Below are 17,825 nucleotides of genomic sequence, written 5' to 3'. Positions count from 1 at the left end.
CCTAAAAGGCAAAGAACAGATTTCTCTTATGACCCCTTTGATGCGCCATGGGCACAATCACAAAAAAACACCACATATCCACTCTGGGAGGGCAAATAAACTTGAGCTAAAAGTCACGGTTTGTTATTCAGAGCCATGCTGTACCTTCACAGTAGGCATTATCGTCCCGCAGTGGGCGGAAGCCATCCTTACAAACACAGCAGTCTCCTGCCTCCAGGTTCACACAGTCGGAGTGCTCCACGCAGCCGTGGCCCTCTGAGCAGAAGTCATGACCTGCAGGAGGCAACGAGAGGAAAAGGTTGAGACCCAGAGGAGAGAAGAGGAGAGGAGTGATGGACGCATACAGGGCTGGTGGAAAGGTTATGTCACAGTATCGCAGTCTTTTCTCTGAGCAGCCACACTGCGGCTTTTTTCCGGCGTATTAGGACAAAATGACACTAATTTGATGTATTTCATTCTGAAGCGTCTGACTTAATGATCTTAAAGAAGAATTTCACTGCTGGGAAGTTGTTTTTTTAATAAAACTAGACTGCCTATACAGTTGACAGACACAAATACTTTTAAATTGGTGCTTTATGACAAGAGGAAACAGAGGAAAAAGGCTGTGGCATTTGCTTTTGCTCAAGAGGTAGAAAACGTACAACTACCAGAATGCACTGCACTGCACCAGACGAGTAAACGCTTGCACTGGTAGTTGTTGGATGCCAGCTTGGGGCATTTTCCACAGCAAATAATGGTGGGTGGCTCATAGCAAACAATCTCCAATTACATTTATACAGTGCACTAAAATATGTTTCTGAAGACATTTAGGTGAAAAATGGGCAACGCAGTAACGGAATCTTGGTTCATATTTGATCAACCCTGCTTAGCTTTACTGTCTGATCTGAGTTTGATCTACATTTGAGGGGCGTGGAGGCAGGTGTTTCTCTTGATCCACTTGTACGCTCTTTGTGTCTGTAATGGCAGGCATGCAAAAATGTGGATGTACAAATGTAGTTCAAGCAACAGCCAGAGAGCCATTACGACAGTTCATTTACACATCCAAATTGGCAAAGACTCCCTTTAAACGGGACCTATTATGCTCATTTTCAGGTTTACGCTTGTATTTTGGGTTTCTACTAGAAAATGTTTGCATGCTCAAAAAACACTTTATTTTCCTCACACTGGCTGTGTTGGAACACCTGTATTCACCCTCTCTCTGAGATACTCCATTTTAGCGCCTGTCTCTTTGAGCCCTCCCAAGAAAAAACCCAGTCTGCCCTGACTGGTCAGCATTTCCAGATCTTCCATATCTGCACTCTCGCTCTTGTCTTCTTTGTACTATCATTACAGCCTGGCGAATACTGTGATGCCATAAAGCCGCACTTTCAACCATAAAAAAATTACCAAATGAAAATCTTCACAGCCAGATATTTTCCAGCAGGTATATGATCTGAAACCGGGAAAAACCAAGATAACATTTTTTCCTGACATTAGCTTGTAGCTACATGTGGCAGTGTACTTGCAGCCAGGTGACAACTGTAACAGTAAACAGCACCACTTTGTGCTGTGAAAAAAATCACCAATAAAAACTTCTAAACAAAAATCTTCACAGCTGGACTAACAACATCAGCAACACAAGATTCATGTTTCCCTGATGTTAGCATGTAGCTACATGTAGCAGTGTATAGTTTAGGCTACATAAACACTTGCAGTAGTGTGCCTGAAGCAGATTACCATATAAAGAATTCACAAACTGGCGTCAGCTTGTCTCAAAAGTAGAAATAAACCTTGAAAACAGAGGATTCAGAATGGTCTGAAGCCTGAGGATTTTCCTCACAGGGATTACTTTTAAATACGTTCACCTTAAAATTTGAAACTTTTGCCACATTTAAAAATGAACATCCGACATTATATATATGACAGGGAATAAGGGAAAGCATAATAGGTCCCTTTAAGAGAAATAAATCATAAGAATACTGGATACAAATCACAGATGCTTTGTATTATTGCATATTTTTCAATGACCTGCTACTTTACAGGCAACTGACTTAAGTTTTTGCCACACAACCTGTAAAATGAGAAAATAACTTCTATGTTTAATGAATAATCATATTCCAACATAAAAACATAATATAAAAAGGCATAACATTAATGTTATATAGGAAGATGTTATGTTCCGTCATACCTCTGCAGACTTTGCAGCATCTGTCATTCAAAGTGATCTGCTCCGACTCTGCACAGTTGAGCTCGGGACAAGGCTCACTGGGGACAACTCGATGCATGGTCCTGTCCTGTGATGGGCAGAGAAACAATCCTCATGAGCCACCTCTCAGGTCCACTCTGCCCCCCTTCATTTGCTAAGGGCCTGGATGTAATTATAAAGGTAATTATTCATCTATTGTGTTTCCTCTTTCACTCTCCCACTCTGTCTGCCCCCCCTGTGTGTTCATTACAAACCAATTACCCATTGGTCAATAGCAGTTTTTTCCCAAACTACTTCTAGGAAGGAAATAAAAGCTGTCTTCTTCTCTCCTCCTGCTATCCTCAATGAGTTACATCATGATTCATGACGCATCTTTATTATACAAACAGTGAATCAATCTTCTGGATTATCCCTGCATGTGTGTTTAGTCAGAGTGTAAAACCTGATTAGGGGGTTCCTTTTCCCAGCATGCCTTTGGCAGGTCTCTCTAATGATCTCATCTCTGTCCCTCTGACTGATGCTAATTTAAAGTCATTAACACTAAACGCAGTTGGACAAAGACAATAGGCTTCTTCCCTCTGTTGGTAGTGCACAAATATTTTACTTAAGGATAATCTTAAAGCCACTCGGTCTACAGATCCATAAGGTGTCATGACCTCAACTTGTGCTTGGGGCGGCTGTGGCTCAGGCTGGGTATCCGTACTTGACACCTTTAAGATATCGACTGAATACGTTGTACCAAGTAGTATTGAAACTTCTCCAGTCAAATGATAGCTGCATTTGATCCTTTTTGTACTCACATCCAGACAAAAATGTTTGTTGTATGGTTTTGTTTGCAGCTAAATCACTGCAAGCATTCAATTCAATGTGATGTATGATTGGCTCACTACCACATAAGCTACAACCCATACAGTCTGTGGTCAGGTGAAGTCAAGTGTGGTGTATTTGATGGAGTTGCAGTACAGTTAGCTAATAAATGTTTAAATAATTCAAAATGTATTCCTGTAAGAATCATTTTGATGGGGAGAAGCGGTGGTGGCAAAAAAAATGGGTATCAAATCCTGGTATTGTGACTTTTTAAATGATATCGAGCCCTAGTTGTGGCTCAGGAGGTGTAACTACTCCACTAACTGGAAGACTGGCAGTTCGATCCCTGGCTCCTCCAGTCTGCATGTTTAAGTGCCCACGCTGATCCCCAAATTGCTCCTGATGGCTCTGCAGTATGGTATCCTCCGCCACCAAATTATGAATGTGTGTGTGGATGACTGAACATGGCATGTACTGTCAAACAGCTTTGAGTGGTCGCAGGACTATAAACCGCTATACAAATGCAATGCCATTTACCATCTCCATATGGTACACAGAGTATGCTCGCATGAAATTCTGGGCCAACTTCCCCTAAAAGTCCCCAAACAACTTTCCAAACAAGCTGCACCGTCTACTTCTTGCCACCCACCACCCGAAACTTGCACCCCCTCCTGCAGCCAGCAGGCAGACAGAAGATCAGAGGCGTGACAAGCAGCTGTCAGGGGAAGCCTGCAGGAGTCTGCAGCAGTGGGGCTGACTGACAGCACTCCCCGTCCCCATTTCTTTGATCTGCCTGGGACTGCCAGTCAGTTAGCTGGGACTACAGATGGGCCAGGTGTGGGCAAGCAAGCCAGACAGCTGTCTGAAACTGCAGATTCTAATGGAGCTTTGCAGAATTCATGGAGGAGCCGGTTGATACGATTGAGTTGGGTGATTAAAAACTTCAAATCACTTTTCTGTGATTGATTGGGCCTGCCTGGCATAATGTCATCAAGTGAATTACTCCCAAAAGTGAGCGACCCACCCATCTGGTGTGCCAGGCAGACAAAAGCAAATACTCTGAATAATTGGGAAATGACTGTCATTTGGGACCACTGTGGTATCTGATGATTGGTTCTGAAGAATGGCTGTGGCATTCTGTGATTGACAGGTACACTGTTCTGCTCTGCAAATGTAAACTTAATTAGAGGGATCTGCCCAATTTCTTTACACGACAAAGAAAACGCTGACAAGCCAGATCAATGATATTCAGCTGAAGTGGACGATCTCACACGCTGGCTCATCGAGACTTGATTTATCCTCTCAGGTTGGGCCAAGGTAACTGTGGAGTGAGTATTTAGTGAGCTGTCATGTGCCGCTACATGGAAATGATCAGAGCTGAAGTGCTTGGTTACATGAGTTATTGTGGTGTCTCTTCCTGCGGGAGATTGATAAAATCATTTTGAATAAGTATGTGAAAGTGCGCGCTTTCTCTCTCTAGGTGTACTGTATGTGTGAGCGCTGACATGACTTACCCTGCATTCAAACAGCAGGCACCTGCCAGAGGAGTCGCGCACAGCCTTCTGATCCCCCTCCACCAGTTCTCTCCCACCAAACAAGCAGACAGCTGGTAGGAGACACAGAAACATCATCAGCGTACGCGCAGATAAACACACAGACGCATCAAAGATAAACATACACATAAAATAACACATTTCATTCATATCATAGATTGTTTTATCTTATCTTAAGGCATGTGAATGCAATACATGAAATAACCCCTCCAAGAATGTTGTGATGGAATACATTTAAAATGCATGTTGCTGTCAGAAGCTTAAAGGAATACTTCATCCACAAATAATCATTTGTATATCAGTTAATCATCAACATGTGACGTTGAACTTGCAGAGAACTTACAGAAACTCCTGCAGTAAAATAATAGTACTACAAAACTCTGCTCGTGCCTTCCACTGAGCAGAGTTCAAATGTACACATTCACCCAGGCGCGCTGCTCGTCTGTGTTTGAGACTGTTTATGCTGAATTGTTTTAAATAGCAACGTTTTTGCGAAAATGCATGTTTCATGTTTGGGAAGTACTGAGCATATGAATGGATAAATGAGACTTAGATTATACTGCAGGGGATGTGTGAGGGTTTGTAAATGGATGTTTTGATATAGTTTTGTCAAATGCTGCCTCCTTTGACTCCAATTCCTTGCAAAGTTTCTACTTTTTTGGGGGGATTCTTTATTCACCGTGGAGGCATGCAAGAAAAACAGAAGCAAATTCACAGGGCGAGTGACTGATATACAAATGATCATTTTGTGGGTGAAGCATTGCTTTAAGATTTATATATGTTATGTGATTTAAATCTGTTGTTGAAGAAATTCTCAGTTTAATTCGATATAGTTTTATTGTTTTTTGTTCACAACAAAAAAAGATTAATTGTCTTGTCTATGAAATGTAAAAAAATATGACAAATACATCATGTCCCAGATTCCAATGTGAGATCTTTGTATTAATTTACAAAACAACAGCAAATTACTTGATTTATTACCCAATTAATAGATTCATAATCAATTCTATTTTGTCAAGCGATTTAATAAGCAACTTCTCAAATAAATTACACACATTTTCATCCCACCGTCCCCCCCAAATATATTCATACTTAACCCAAATCTCCTCCTCTTTGTGACCACTGTCGGACCAGCAGGGGTCTTATCTAACAGGACTGTTTTACATGTATGATACAATCTGTCCTTGTTATTTACAGCTTCTTAAAAGTCCTCAGGTAAATGGACTCAAACCAAATCAAGCATATCAAACCCAATTAAGCAACTAAGGAAGTAATGAAATAATTAACACGTGGAGAGAGAGAGAGCGCTCCTCACTGCAGCACTGAGGAGAATCCGTTTCATATAATTCCAGGGCGGGAGGGGCGCAAAAATAATCACATGGGCAGGACGTCTGTGTTTGATGAGCGGCTGGGGTCAGACAGATTCAGACTGATATGAGGAAGAGAAATGATTGACACTGCAGGTCAGGCCCTATCACAAAGCGGTGTATCATGAAAGCAGAGGACTTCTGAAACAGCCATTTGACGTTGTACTTGACAGACCATCAAAAAAAAAAAACAGGAAAAAAAAACCACAGACTCAGAACTCCTCCCTGCAAGGCCTTGTGCTGCCAGATAAGGCTTTAATTTGGAGAGCGAATCATGTCTTTGTAGTGAGGAAACTTGCAGCACTCTTCTCTCCCAAAGCCAGAGCATGCGTAATTAGCTGTGTGTTTGTCTACCTCGTTGAGATAAGTGAGCACAGGGGTGTTGAGTTTAAGGGGATTACCAGCTACGTGTTTATATTTGTGTAACGCAGCAGCAGGTTTGGAGTCATATTTTAAAACCCCTGTGCTGCAGCCGCGACCCATGGGTCAGTGGGAATGATGCCGACGCAAGCTGATTAGAATCGAAGACTAATGGTTTCTTGCTGATAAAGACTTAAATCTTGTCTATTATTTGCTTTGCAAGGGAAGCAGGAGAGCAACGGCAGCAGTGTGTGGGAGTGTGTGGTGAGAAAGTTATCGAGTGAAGTAAGCTTGCACAAGATGTGCAGCGGGAGCTACTAGGAAATATACACGCATAAAGCGTACTGTAATTTTCTGTCATTCATATGCTCTGTAACTGTCGCAGGTGACAACGCTCTTATTAATACTGAATTAAGCTAATTAATTCCTTTGTTCTATACATTAACAGGCAGCTCTGTCGGGCTTCTTAAAAGCAAATCCATTACGTTTCTTTAAGTTTCATTTGGGTTAATACCAGAAGAATAATGGGGTGAGGAAAGCTAATATCCTCTAAAATCCATTTTTATTGAGAGGGGAATTGAGAGAATATGAGATGCAGAGTGCTGCGGTGAGGAGGCTAATAAGAGTTCATTGCTGAACTCAGAGGCTTGTGTAAAAAAAAAAAAAAAACAGATCCTCTATGTAGATATGTGATGAAACAGAATTATTTATCCAGCAAGAACACACGAAGGCTCAAAAGTTAAAAAATGGTCACTTAGACGACACTATCGCCACTTAGAGCGCGCATCATCTCCGGTATTAAACATTTCTACGCACGTCTACACTTTTCTCCCAGCCCCAACATGTCTGCCATAAATAGGAACTACTTTACATCACATGCAGCAATCCCAAGATTTACTGGCTCATGTCTGTGTGACTGGTGGCCATCTGTGTTTTGAAGCCAGCTAGTGAATAATTGATTGGTCCATGTATATGCAAAAGGATGGACTCATCTCAAGAGGCATGTTAGGAGGTAGCTTAGCAACACAGCAGAGGCCTGGTCAATTGTCAGGCAGCCCTTGTGGAGGCGTGATGTGTGCTCTAAATCTGGTGGTGGTGGTGGTGGTGGTGGAGGTTGTTTTGCTGTTGTGTGTGTGCGTGTTTGTGCTGCAATTGTGTCCATGATTGTATGAGTGTAGGAGGGTGACGAGGTTAAGGGTACTCCACTCACGCTGGCACTCCTTGCAGCAGGCACCCTTTACGTAGGCAGGCGCTGTGCCCGACGGGCACTGAGGGGGAGGGCAGGAGATGGCCTCACATTGCACCGTGCCATTCTGGTGAAGAGAGAGAAACACAACACGCTGTTTAAAGAGTGACTACTACAGGCCAACAGATACTGGATATTTCAGGCTGATATTGATGTTACATCAATATCAGTGAAAGAATCTGAAGACACCTGCAGATATTCTCTTTTTTTCTGACACATAAATGTTTCTGACAAGAATCCCTTTCAGAGACAGTTGACTCCAAAATAGAAATACGAATTTTTCCTCTTACCTGTAGTGTTATTTACCAACATAGATTTCTTGGTGTGAGTTGCCGAGTATCGGCAGCAGAGATGTCTGCCTTCTCTCCAATATAATGGAACTAGATGGCACTCGGCTTGTGGTGCTCAAAGTGCCAAAGAAATACATTTGAAAAAACTCAACAGCAATGTCTATTTCCAGAAACCATGACCTGGTTACTCAAGATAATCCCAGACCTTCAGTTTCACGGTAAAACCAGTGTTTCCCCTTTGATTTTTTTCCAGCAGCGGTGCTGATGCACATAGTTTTATTTGGCACTGCCGGAGGATATTTAGCACGTCCGCTGACGCGAGAAGGGCTTTAGATGCATATTTTTATACAGCTGTACATGTCAAAAAACATTCAATGAAATTCTTCCTATACCATATATGACACTACAGTCACTCCTACATGTGGGGGCAGATGTAACATCTAGTGTTTAAATCAATATAATGAATTGGTTGTTAAAACAATTTATGACTGTTTACAAGTACAACAAAGACAAGACAAGTTACCTACATAAATAGTGTATTCAAATAGTTTTTTAAAGATTATTATTTTTTGGCTTTTGCTTTCTTTGGCAGGACGGCATGCAGCGGAGGGCTTTCAAGCCTGCGACTGCTGTGGCAGGGACATTGCCGCTCTACCCACTGAGCTACTGGACGCCCCTAGTTCAAGAGGTTTTTGAGTAATGACATAAAAACCAAAAATTGTCTTCCCTAATTGACCCTGCGTGCCAGGGACAAAATGAGTCAAAATCCAGGAGAAACGCAGATGAAATACAGCTGGTAAACATAAAGATGCCATGTTGACCATGTGGGCATCATACAGGTAAAAACAAAGCTGTATCAGAAAACAGCGGAGTGTTTCGCAGCTTCTACAGAAGCGTTCAGTGTGGTGTGTGCGTGGCGGCAGGTGAGCCGGACGTCGGGTTAGCAGTAAACTATGAATGTGAGCTACAGTTTATCAGAACCGCCGGACCAGTGAAGCCAATTTAATGGCAGGTATTGTCTTGTGTGCTCGTCTGAGTGGCTCTTCTGATTGGCTTTCAAACTATTTAGAACAAAAATTGGACAATAACAACCAGTGGCCGATCGGTTGGGGTGCTCAGTTTATAAATCCTGCTCATCCCGACAGTGGCTGCTTACAGTAGAAATAGCCTTAATTGCGTATGGGGAGATTTCTATACAGCAACATCTTAATGTATATCAGGGAAACACTGTAGGAACTATTTTCTTTCCACCAAACCACAACCACAAACCTTATAACTGCACAGAAGGTAGTACACGTCCACTGTCAGCTCACCTAGCACCACTGAGCTAGCTAACGTTACAGCTCAGCTGAAGGGGGCGCCATTAATGGTTACATCTCCTGCTGTCACTAGCCTCTCGGCCATGAGTAGATGCATGCTTCCCTCTGCACAGTGATACGGTTGGCAGGTGTAGTTTGGTGGAAAGAAAATAGTTCCTATATAAAACTGCTCACCAACAAGATCTGTGGATTATCTTATCTCATGATTTCATGAGAGAGATGTTGCTGTTGAGATTTTCAGATATATTTTTTGGCACTCAGAGCACCCCAAGCCGAGTGCCATCTACTTTCATTATATTCAAGAGAAGGCAGACGTCTCTACAGCCGATATCTCCAACAGTCTGCAACTCACACCAAAACCATTCAGACTGATAAATACTAAAACTGGTAATTACTGAGCTGTGACCACACTGTCTACAGCACTAACTGAGACATTTTAAAACTGAAAAATAGCTTCTCACTGTGGTGGACACACAATGTAAAGGAGACATCATTTATGTACAAAGATGCCAAATAAAATGACTGTAGTAAACATCAGCAATAAGAGCTGGTACTGGTGCATCAATACTGCAGAAAATGAACCTTTTCAAATATTCAGTATTGGTATGAATCGATAAATCAGCATTTCTGACAACACTAGTGCCTGTTTATCATTTTTAACTTACACTACTATCTGTCTTTTTCTGATGGTATTTATAGCCATAGTCACATTATTCTAGTCTGGTGTGGTACTTGCCTTTGTTGCCTCTGATAGCCAATTGTAAGTCACCTCAGAGTGCAATGTTCGGTGAATAAAACTGCACATGTTCTGCATCGTTTAGTGAATTGCTTTCATTGTAACACACAACCATTTTAAAGTTAATTATTTCAGATGCATAAGTTATCTGTCCAATCCAATCAACCTCTAAAATGCCTAAATCCACTTAAAATGAATCAAAATGAGCCCCCTGGGAGTTGAAATAAGAATACATCTGGTTCAAACAGCTATTTTGAATTTTAAGAATGTCAGAGATGGATTCAGCATCCTCAATAACCCCCCTAACCACTCCAATGCTGTGCAAATCAGCCAAGCATTTGCTGAAATATAGTCTACATAGGTGATTATGCTAATCAGTGCTAATTATGCAAATTTCCCAACATATGCCAGTTAGTATCTGCCAGTTTCCAAATGCTGGGGACCCATTCTGTACATTTCTAACCTAAAACTTTGGGGAACTCAACACTTCTGGGTTCACATTGCTGGCAAGTAGATTCTCTGGAAGGCCAGTGACTGAATATTCAGTTTCCTCTGATATGAGGTATAGTGACAAATTAGGCCAAAGCAAGTTTAATTTTCAAGGTAGAAAGGTCAACTTGAAGTCACAAAGTAGGGTAGAGCACGCACATCCAAAGTATCACAGGTGCGGGACCAACAAGCAAACAGACTTTTAAAAAAGGTGAAGTCCGCACACTGTTATAGCTCCTCAAATGTTTAATGTAAGGATCAGCGTTTCGTTTTTAAAAGAAAGGTCAACTTGGGCTCAAAATGAGGCTTATCAACATGGGAAGTTTTCAATGTACAAGTGAAGCAGTGATATTAAACACAAAGTGATGAAAAATAATCATTTTTAATAAGAATGTGTCAAACGCACACATATTTTTTTTGTTTTTTTTTAGACATTGTGTGTGATATTTTTGAAATAAATGGCAGCAAGCACCAGAATCTTATTTTGCTACTTTTCCCTTTGTGTCAGGATACTCCTTGCCAAATTTCATACTTGTATGACTATTAATGCCATTGTAGTGCCCTAATATTTGCATTTACATAATTTCAACAAAAACACATCCCAAAAAAAGAGGTTTGGGCCCCCTGGGACCAAACGGCCCCGAGTTGGGGGTGCTCGTTATCAAATTATAAGGCCCCAAGGCATAGGCTAACAGGAAATAATAATAGCTCCCGGCGTAAAATATATCTTTGGCATTTCTGTACTTGAATTTCTGGACTTTGATTTCAGCATAATAAAAGCTGGTTTGACCAGGCCCTCTGCTTCTCCCTCATTGTGTTGCATTTTGAAAAGTTTTATTTTACCTTTATGTTACCAGAAGCCCCATTGAGATTAAAAAAAAAATCTTTTACAAGAGAGACCTGGCCAAGGTTGCAGCCGTGCAAAATCACAGCATACTAAAATACAACATTATACACAAAAAGCACAATAAAATTGAAGCTATTAAACACAGAGGCCTCTCAAGAAAAACAACCACATGCCTCCATCACTGCAGTCTTTATGAAGCCCTTAAATTCATCAGTGGATATTAAAGTTTCTACCTTTAGATCTTTTTGCAGATTATTCCATTCCCAAGGTATATGGCAAAAATCACGGCATGCTTTCTCTTTATAACAGTGGAATCCCTGTGTCGTAAACCTGCTCACAACCTGTAAATGTAATATATTTTAATACAATCTGTGTTTCTCCGGCTGTGTCTGTAATTAACATTGCTTCCACGGATGAAAGCTCTGTGACAGCAACATCTATGGACCTGATCCACATAATTGATAACATCTTAATGCATGACCTTTGAATTTTAAAGGTCACAGCTAATTGCCACACATAAGGTAAGGAACATATCCCATCTAATTCTTTAATTGCGGCCCAGGAATCGCAACGCACCGTTCCCGGGGAATGAAGCGATTTCATTGGATGAGTGGGCAGAACAAATCCCTGATGATAATTATCATCTGTCAAGAGCAATTAGGTGCGGTGCACTGAGAGATATGTGATTTCCTTTTTTTTTTTTGCATGTGAGGTAGCGGTGCGCAAAGGCATCCCATTGGCTGGTTGGAGGAGTTCAGTAGCAGCGAATGAGTTTTATGTTCCAAAGCTGAGTCGACTGACAGGGGGTGAAATCTGTTTGCTGATGTGGTACAAGCCCCAGATCTCCCATCGCTTCTAATTCTCTTTTTTTGGCAATTATTCACACTTTATGTAGCGCAAAGTAGACCCTTGAGAGAACTGAGCATTACTAAGTACTGTTGTTAATGTGTCTAATCCTGAGCACTGTGGAGGTTTTCAATACAGTATCTTTTCTCGGGTAACTGGGGCAACCCGCCTCTAACGCAAGGAAATAATGAGAATACAAGCTGCCGACAATGGGGCCCCCTGCACTCTGCACCTCCACCCCACCAAAACACACCCACACACACCCCCACCTTCACACACTTGATGAACACGGGAGCGAAACAAAAGCCACGACCTACAATGGGAGCGACGAATGTGTAAATGTAGACATACACCCAGACACACACACACACACACAACTGATGTGTCACACAGACACAAAACAACACACACTGTTGCAGACATGATGAAAAATGCATGTTCTCCCATTCTCTCAGGCTCACATGTATACACACGAGGAAATTCACCCACACATTCACACATAACTATTTATTTTATGACACATGCCTGTAAACACGTTTATATGCATGAAATAGCCACACAATCACACACAGGATGACAGGCACATAATTTCAGATCCAGTATTCCCTTTACACACACTGACACACACACACACACACACACTTAATTAAAATTGAATGCCCTCCCTTGCTCTTTATTACTCCAACATAGACACCCATGTACCCAGCACACACACACACACACACACACACACCCACACAGTAAAACCCCACCGTGCATGTGCAGTTCCTGCAGCCATCTGTCCAGCCCTCGTCCTCCCTGTAGACGACCCCCTTGACGCTGCAGGTTCTCTCACAATAGCAGCCATCCAGCCCATTCATCTTCTCCTCCGCCCTGGACAGCTGCTCACGCCATCCCAGCCCCCCCCAAAAAGACACAAAGGCAAGAAGGAGAGAAGATGAGAGTCAGCCTCGTGGTGTGTCTATATTCACATGTAGAAAGCAGAGCTTCAAAAGCAAACCAATGGCATAACAAAGGTAAGTCATTAGGCACCATTAACCCCATTTACACAGAGTCTCTGCATCAGAACAGAAAATACTTGAATAATAGCCAACATCTAATGGTAAGATGTCACTGACCGCCTGTTGCAATGAATGTTAATGACAGCAGCACGCTGACAAGTGGATATTTTATGCTATAGCACAATTTGCAATGGTAACAGTCAATTTAAATTGTAATTACTGTTTTGTTTGTTGAATATAATGCAACATCTGTGGGCTAAATGTCAAATTAAGACACGTTATATCACATTACATTACCTTGCTGGATGTTTTAGCGAGGATATCCTGCAGCTCCATTATTTTCTGCACGAGTCCGTGGAAATCATTGCAGGTTGGGCATGCTAAGATACAAAAGACAAGACAGCATACTGTAATTTAGCATGCATAGTCGTATATCATAGCGGTTTAGCATTAACTTCCATAAAAAAATAGGATTTAAAACTCAATAATACAAAAATTCTGTCAAAAATCTGTGTATATAAATACTATCTACAGCACAAACATCATGTAACTCAGCTATTTGTTTTATTTATCTACTCACAAATTAACTCCAAGTGACATCAGCAGCAGCTCGCTGCAATTTCTCTCTTCACTTTCTATTACTGGAAACATATTCTGAGGCATCCTCTCTGCAAGAGCACCTCATTTACTGTAAACTGCAGTTAAGTGCTGTCCTCTGGCAACTTTTGGATGCGTGGGGGACATAAAATCTGTGTGAAAATCATTTTAAACCGTGGGATGTTTGTGTGTCTTTCCTGTCAGCAGGAGAAGCAGTTTGTCTGCGGCAAACTGTGGTGGAACGGACAGAGGAAATAGTGCCACCTGTGAAGTATCATGATAACATCCAGGAAAACGGGCGTTGCTGCACTAGAAATTAATCTCTGGTAATTGCAATGTGTCAAAAATGGCAGCACCCACTAGTTGCTGTCCTAAGTGCCACGAGTGCCACGAAACTCAGGCCGTTTTATTTAGTATGTTGTGGCAAGGAAACTTATTCTACTTATGTGGAAGTCAGACTGTACACCAACATGTGATATGTGGATAGGAGAGCTGATGAATGTATTGTATTGAGAAAGGTTAACATTTTTTTAATAAGAATAAGTTTCAAATATTTGGTTTTAGTTTTTGTCAGTTCAGTATAAAAATCAACTTGCAGAGACATGAACGTGCTCGACAACACAGCTGCAAAACAGGGACAGGCTCCACTGCTGGTGCGTTTAGGTACTTGGGGGAAATTTGGACAACTCAGACTTAAGAGTCGGCTGCTAAGGGACATATTTTAAATGAAATGAACAGATGAGAGAAGGGTTATGGCTCTCTAACAAAAATAAGACTCAAATATTTGTCAGAATTTGGAGTCACGTACTCGAGTATCTCAAGAGTAGTGAATTGAAATAATCGAACTAATTAGCAGTAGGGCTGCAACGATTAGTTGACGAATCGATGACTAATCGACTATTAAAATAATCGGTGACTATTTTAGTAGTTGACCAATCGGTTTGAGTCATTTTTCATAGAAAAGTACTATAAAAGTACCCCAAAATACTCTTACTGCAGCTTCTTACGTTCAGATATTGGCAGCTTTACACACTCTCCCATGACGGTGAACTAAAACCCTTTGGCGTGAGTATGAAACAAGACATTAGATGACATAATTTTGGGGTTTGTGAGAGACAGACCGACAGTTTTCAACATTTTAACACATTTTTCTATAAAATGATTAGTCGACTAATCGAAGAAATAATCGACAGATTAGTCGACAATGAAAATAATTGTTAGTTGCAGCCCTAATTAGCAGTACACCCTCTGTCGCTGTATATATGTATTTTATTTAACAAGTAATGTTGAAGTCCCAGCACTTGTTTTTGTTTTTCTACCTGTTAAGATATTTGTGACCGAGTTGTTAAGATGGTGTACTGAGCGTTTGTTTTATACTGACAATCATAAAATAAAGGTTTAAAAAAATTCACCAATTACCACATACTTAAAGTCATGCTGAATTGAGATTTTCATTAAGTAATACACTTCTTTAATGATTCTAATTGCTTAAATGAGTAAGATGGGTACCTTATACAGATAACCTTCAGGCTGTGGACACATAAGAGTTTGCTTTGCTCTGAACTTTCGCCATATGAACTCAAAAGAAGCTGCATCATTGTCTAAGTTGTCTTAAAAAAAGACATTTCACACCTCCTAAGGACAGACTGCGGAAATCCTCCATTATACCGACTGATTGACTATTTGCAAAACATTTTATTAACCAAAGTTTCATCGAGGGAAAAATTGTTTCTCGATTGCGAAGCTGTTTTAAGGCTGTGTTAATCCAGTGAGTAAAAAGCCTTTCAAAAATTTAAATAAAAAAGCAAATCAGTGTAATCAAGTGCCTTGCAAAATAAGTGCCAGAGGTAATTTAATTTAAATTAAACTAAACACTCAGTGAAATGCTTTTTTAGTGTGTTAAGTAAGAGGCTGCACTCACTTCTGTTCAGGTCTGGACACTGTGAGATGTAACCCTGTGGCATCACCAGGATCTCCACGTCCTGCATCACCCCCTGCGGACACACATCCAACATTTCAATCAAGGAGAACAACACCTTACAGAAGGCAGACGGGCAATAAAAATGTGATGAAGCATGTTAATGTGTAGTAAGTGGATAAGGACCGTGAGGGGCAGTGGTGTCTAAGTGTGCTTATGGTGTATTTTCCACATGAGATAACGTGAAACCAGAGCGTGCGCAAGACATGCAAACACAAAACCAACAACCCTGTACATGAGAGCCTTGATAACTGCTGCAATCATAAAACTGAACACAGTGAAACAGCAGTAAATCTGAGAGTGAGTGCAAATTTATTTTTCAGTCTGGGGAGTGAGAGACAGCGGAGTTAGTTGTAAGATAATATGTCTCCCATGTTGTCGCTCGGATGAATCATCTCATAACCGGACACCAGCAGGAAGTTAAGTGACCCAATGATGTGGGGACTTTTAGTGGGGAGATGGATTTTTTATTTTTTTTCCCTACAATCTCCTCTGATAAGCATAAACAGCAGATACAGATTCAATTTGGTCCATAACACCCAATTGATAGCCTTTTGTCCTGTGGCCGAAACACATACACGTATACACATACGCACACGGGTGCCCTGTCGCCATGGCAACCTGGGCCATTTCATTCCTTGAGTGCATTTATTTCCCTTACAGAAGTGGAGCGGTGCAACTTAGGAGAAATTGTTTTTTAAATTGTCTTGCCACTTCAATTTACCGGCCATAAATTTAAAATCCTGCGGAAATGATTTGCTGATTTTTCACGGCAACACGCTGAAATGGAAGCAGATTGGAGTTGTGTCTGTCAAACTTGCAATGAAACCATCAGACTTTACGTTTATCTGCAGCCATCGCATATATTTTCCATCCTGCATCTACAGTAATCTGTGATTAATACTGCATTAATGCTACCTACATGTGGGCTTTTTGGAGAGTATGATGTTTAAGTCAAACAGCATTTGATGCATCTTTATCTTCAGTAATGTGACATACAGAAGTTGCAAGATCCTTTAAATTTGATTGGATCACTTAGAGGGATGCTTCACAGATTTTCAACCAGCTTTGTATCATAACAGTGTCAGTAGTTCATGTAAATGAACTGTGGTAAACTTCCCTCCATCTTACAAGCACCCAGATCTCCCCGTTCATCTCCCAGCTCAAATTTACCAGGTGATGCAAAACAGGCAGATTTTCGCTGGCTGTTGCTTGAACTACAGACTGTACTTCCTCATTTTTGTTCGCCCGCCACAAAGGGTATAGAAGTGGATCGAGAAAGAAACCCACCCTGTCTCTCTAAAACTCAGACCAAACTCCATAAACTGCGAAACTAGGCAGCGCTGATCAAATATAAACCAAGATTCTGTTACTGTGTTGTCTATTTCTAACCTAAAACGTCTTCAGAAACATATTTAGTGCACTGTTTGGCTGTAATATGAGAGTTTGTGAACAGAAAGTGGGCACCAAACTGCTTCCTGTATTATAAAAACTGAAAAATGTGAGCTCAAACAGCAAAACTAAGAAGTGCTGATAAAGTATAGACAAATATTCTGTTGCGCTTTCCCTATTTTTCACCTAAAACATATTCAGAAACTTCATTAAGGTTACCATTTAACTGTAATTCGAGAACGCTTGTCACCAGGTGGCAGCCATATTGTTTCCTATCTCAAAACGGACAAGCTCACATTACCTCACCCACCAGTAAGAGCGTTTATTGGTCCAGTGTGGTGCAGTGCTTTGTGGTAGTTGTAGGCCACAGCCTTTTTCCTCTGTTTCCTCTGGTCTCTAGTAGCACCAATTACAAAAATGTGTGTCTTTCTACTGCAAAGACAGCCTTTTTTATGAAAGGACCATCTTTGCAGTACTGAAATACTTACTAATGGCCGAAGACGGCATGATGCAGAGCTGAAGAGAGATAAGGAGCTGTCACTAATCTTATAATAAATTAGAAGTCAGTTACGTTCATTTAGAAATGTAAAAAATGCCAACTGAAAACTCACCTCTTACATCCTACAATCAACTAGCTAATGGTCCAGTGTGGATTTCTATGATAGGCAGCATTAGCTAGTTGCCCCTGATCACATTGATTGGATAAATGTAAGTATACACCCCTGAGTTAAGAGTGGATTATAAAGAATACTTTGATGTTTCACAGGAAGGAAAGCAATACTCTAAAATAAATTATTTTTATATTTGAACAA

General features: G+C 41.0%; 1 protein-coding gene across 1 annotated transcript in view; it reads right to left on the bottom strand.

The window, feature by feature from the left end:
• nell2a (neural EGFL like 2a) overlaps positions 1–17,825 on the bottom strand; it is a 130,306-nt gene that overhangs the window by 94,134 nt on the left and 18,347 nt on the right. Inside the window, exons 6-12 of the mRNA XM_033635465.2 lie at positions 15,565–15,637; positions 13,344–13,426; positions 12,798–12,926; positions 7,483–7,585; positions 4,507–4,598; positions 2,168–2,273; positions 145–273 (exon numbers count right to left, since the gene is read on the bottom strand). Coding sequence (XP_033491356.1) covers positions 145–273; positions 2,168–2,273; positions 4,507–4,598; positions 7,483–7,585; positions 12,798–12,926; positions 13,344–13,426; positions 15,565–15,637 — 715 coding nt within the window. The remainder of the gene's footprint in view (positions 1–144; positions 274–2,167; positions 2,274–4,506; positions 4,599–7,482; positions 7,586–12,797; positions 12,927–13,343; positions 13,427–15,564; positions 15,638–17,825) is intronic.

Source organism: Epinephelus lanceolatus, chromosome 5 (assembly GCF_041903045.1).
Source record: "Epinephelus lanceolatus isolate andai-2023 chromosome 5, ASM4190304v1, whole genome shotgun sequence".
NCBI lineage: Eukaryota > Metazoa > Chordata > Actinopteri > Perciformes > Serranidae > Epinephelus > Epinephelus lanceolatus.
The sequence above is the reverse complement of the archived record's forward strand: the minus strand, read 5'-3'. Positions and strand labels throughout refer to the sequence as shown.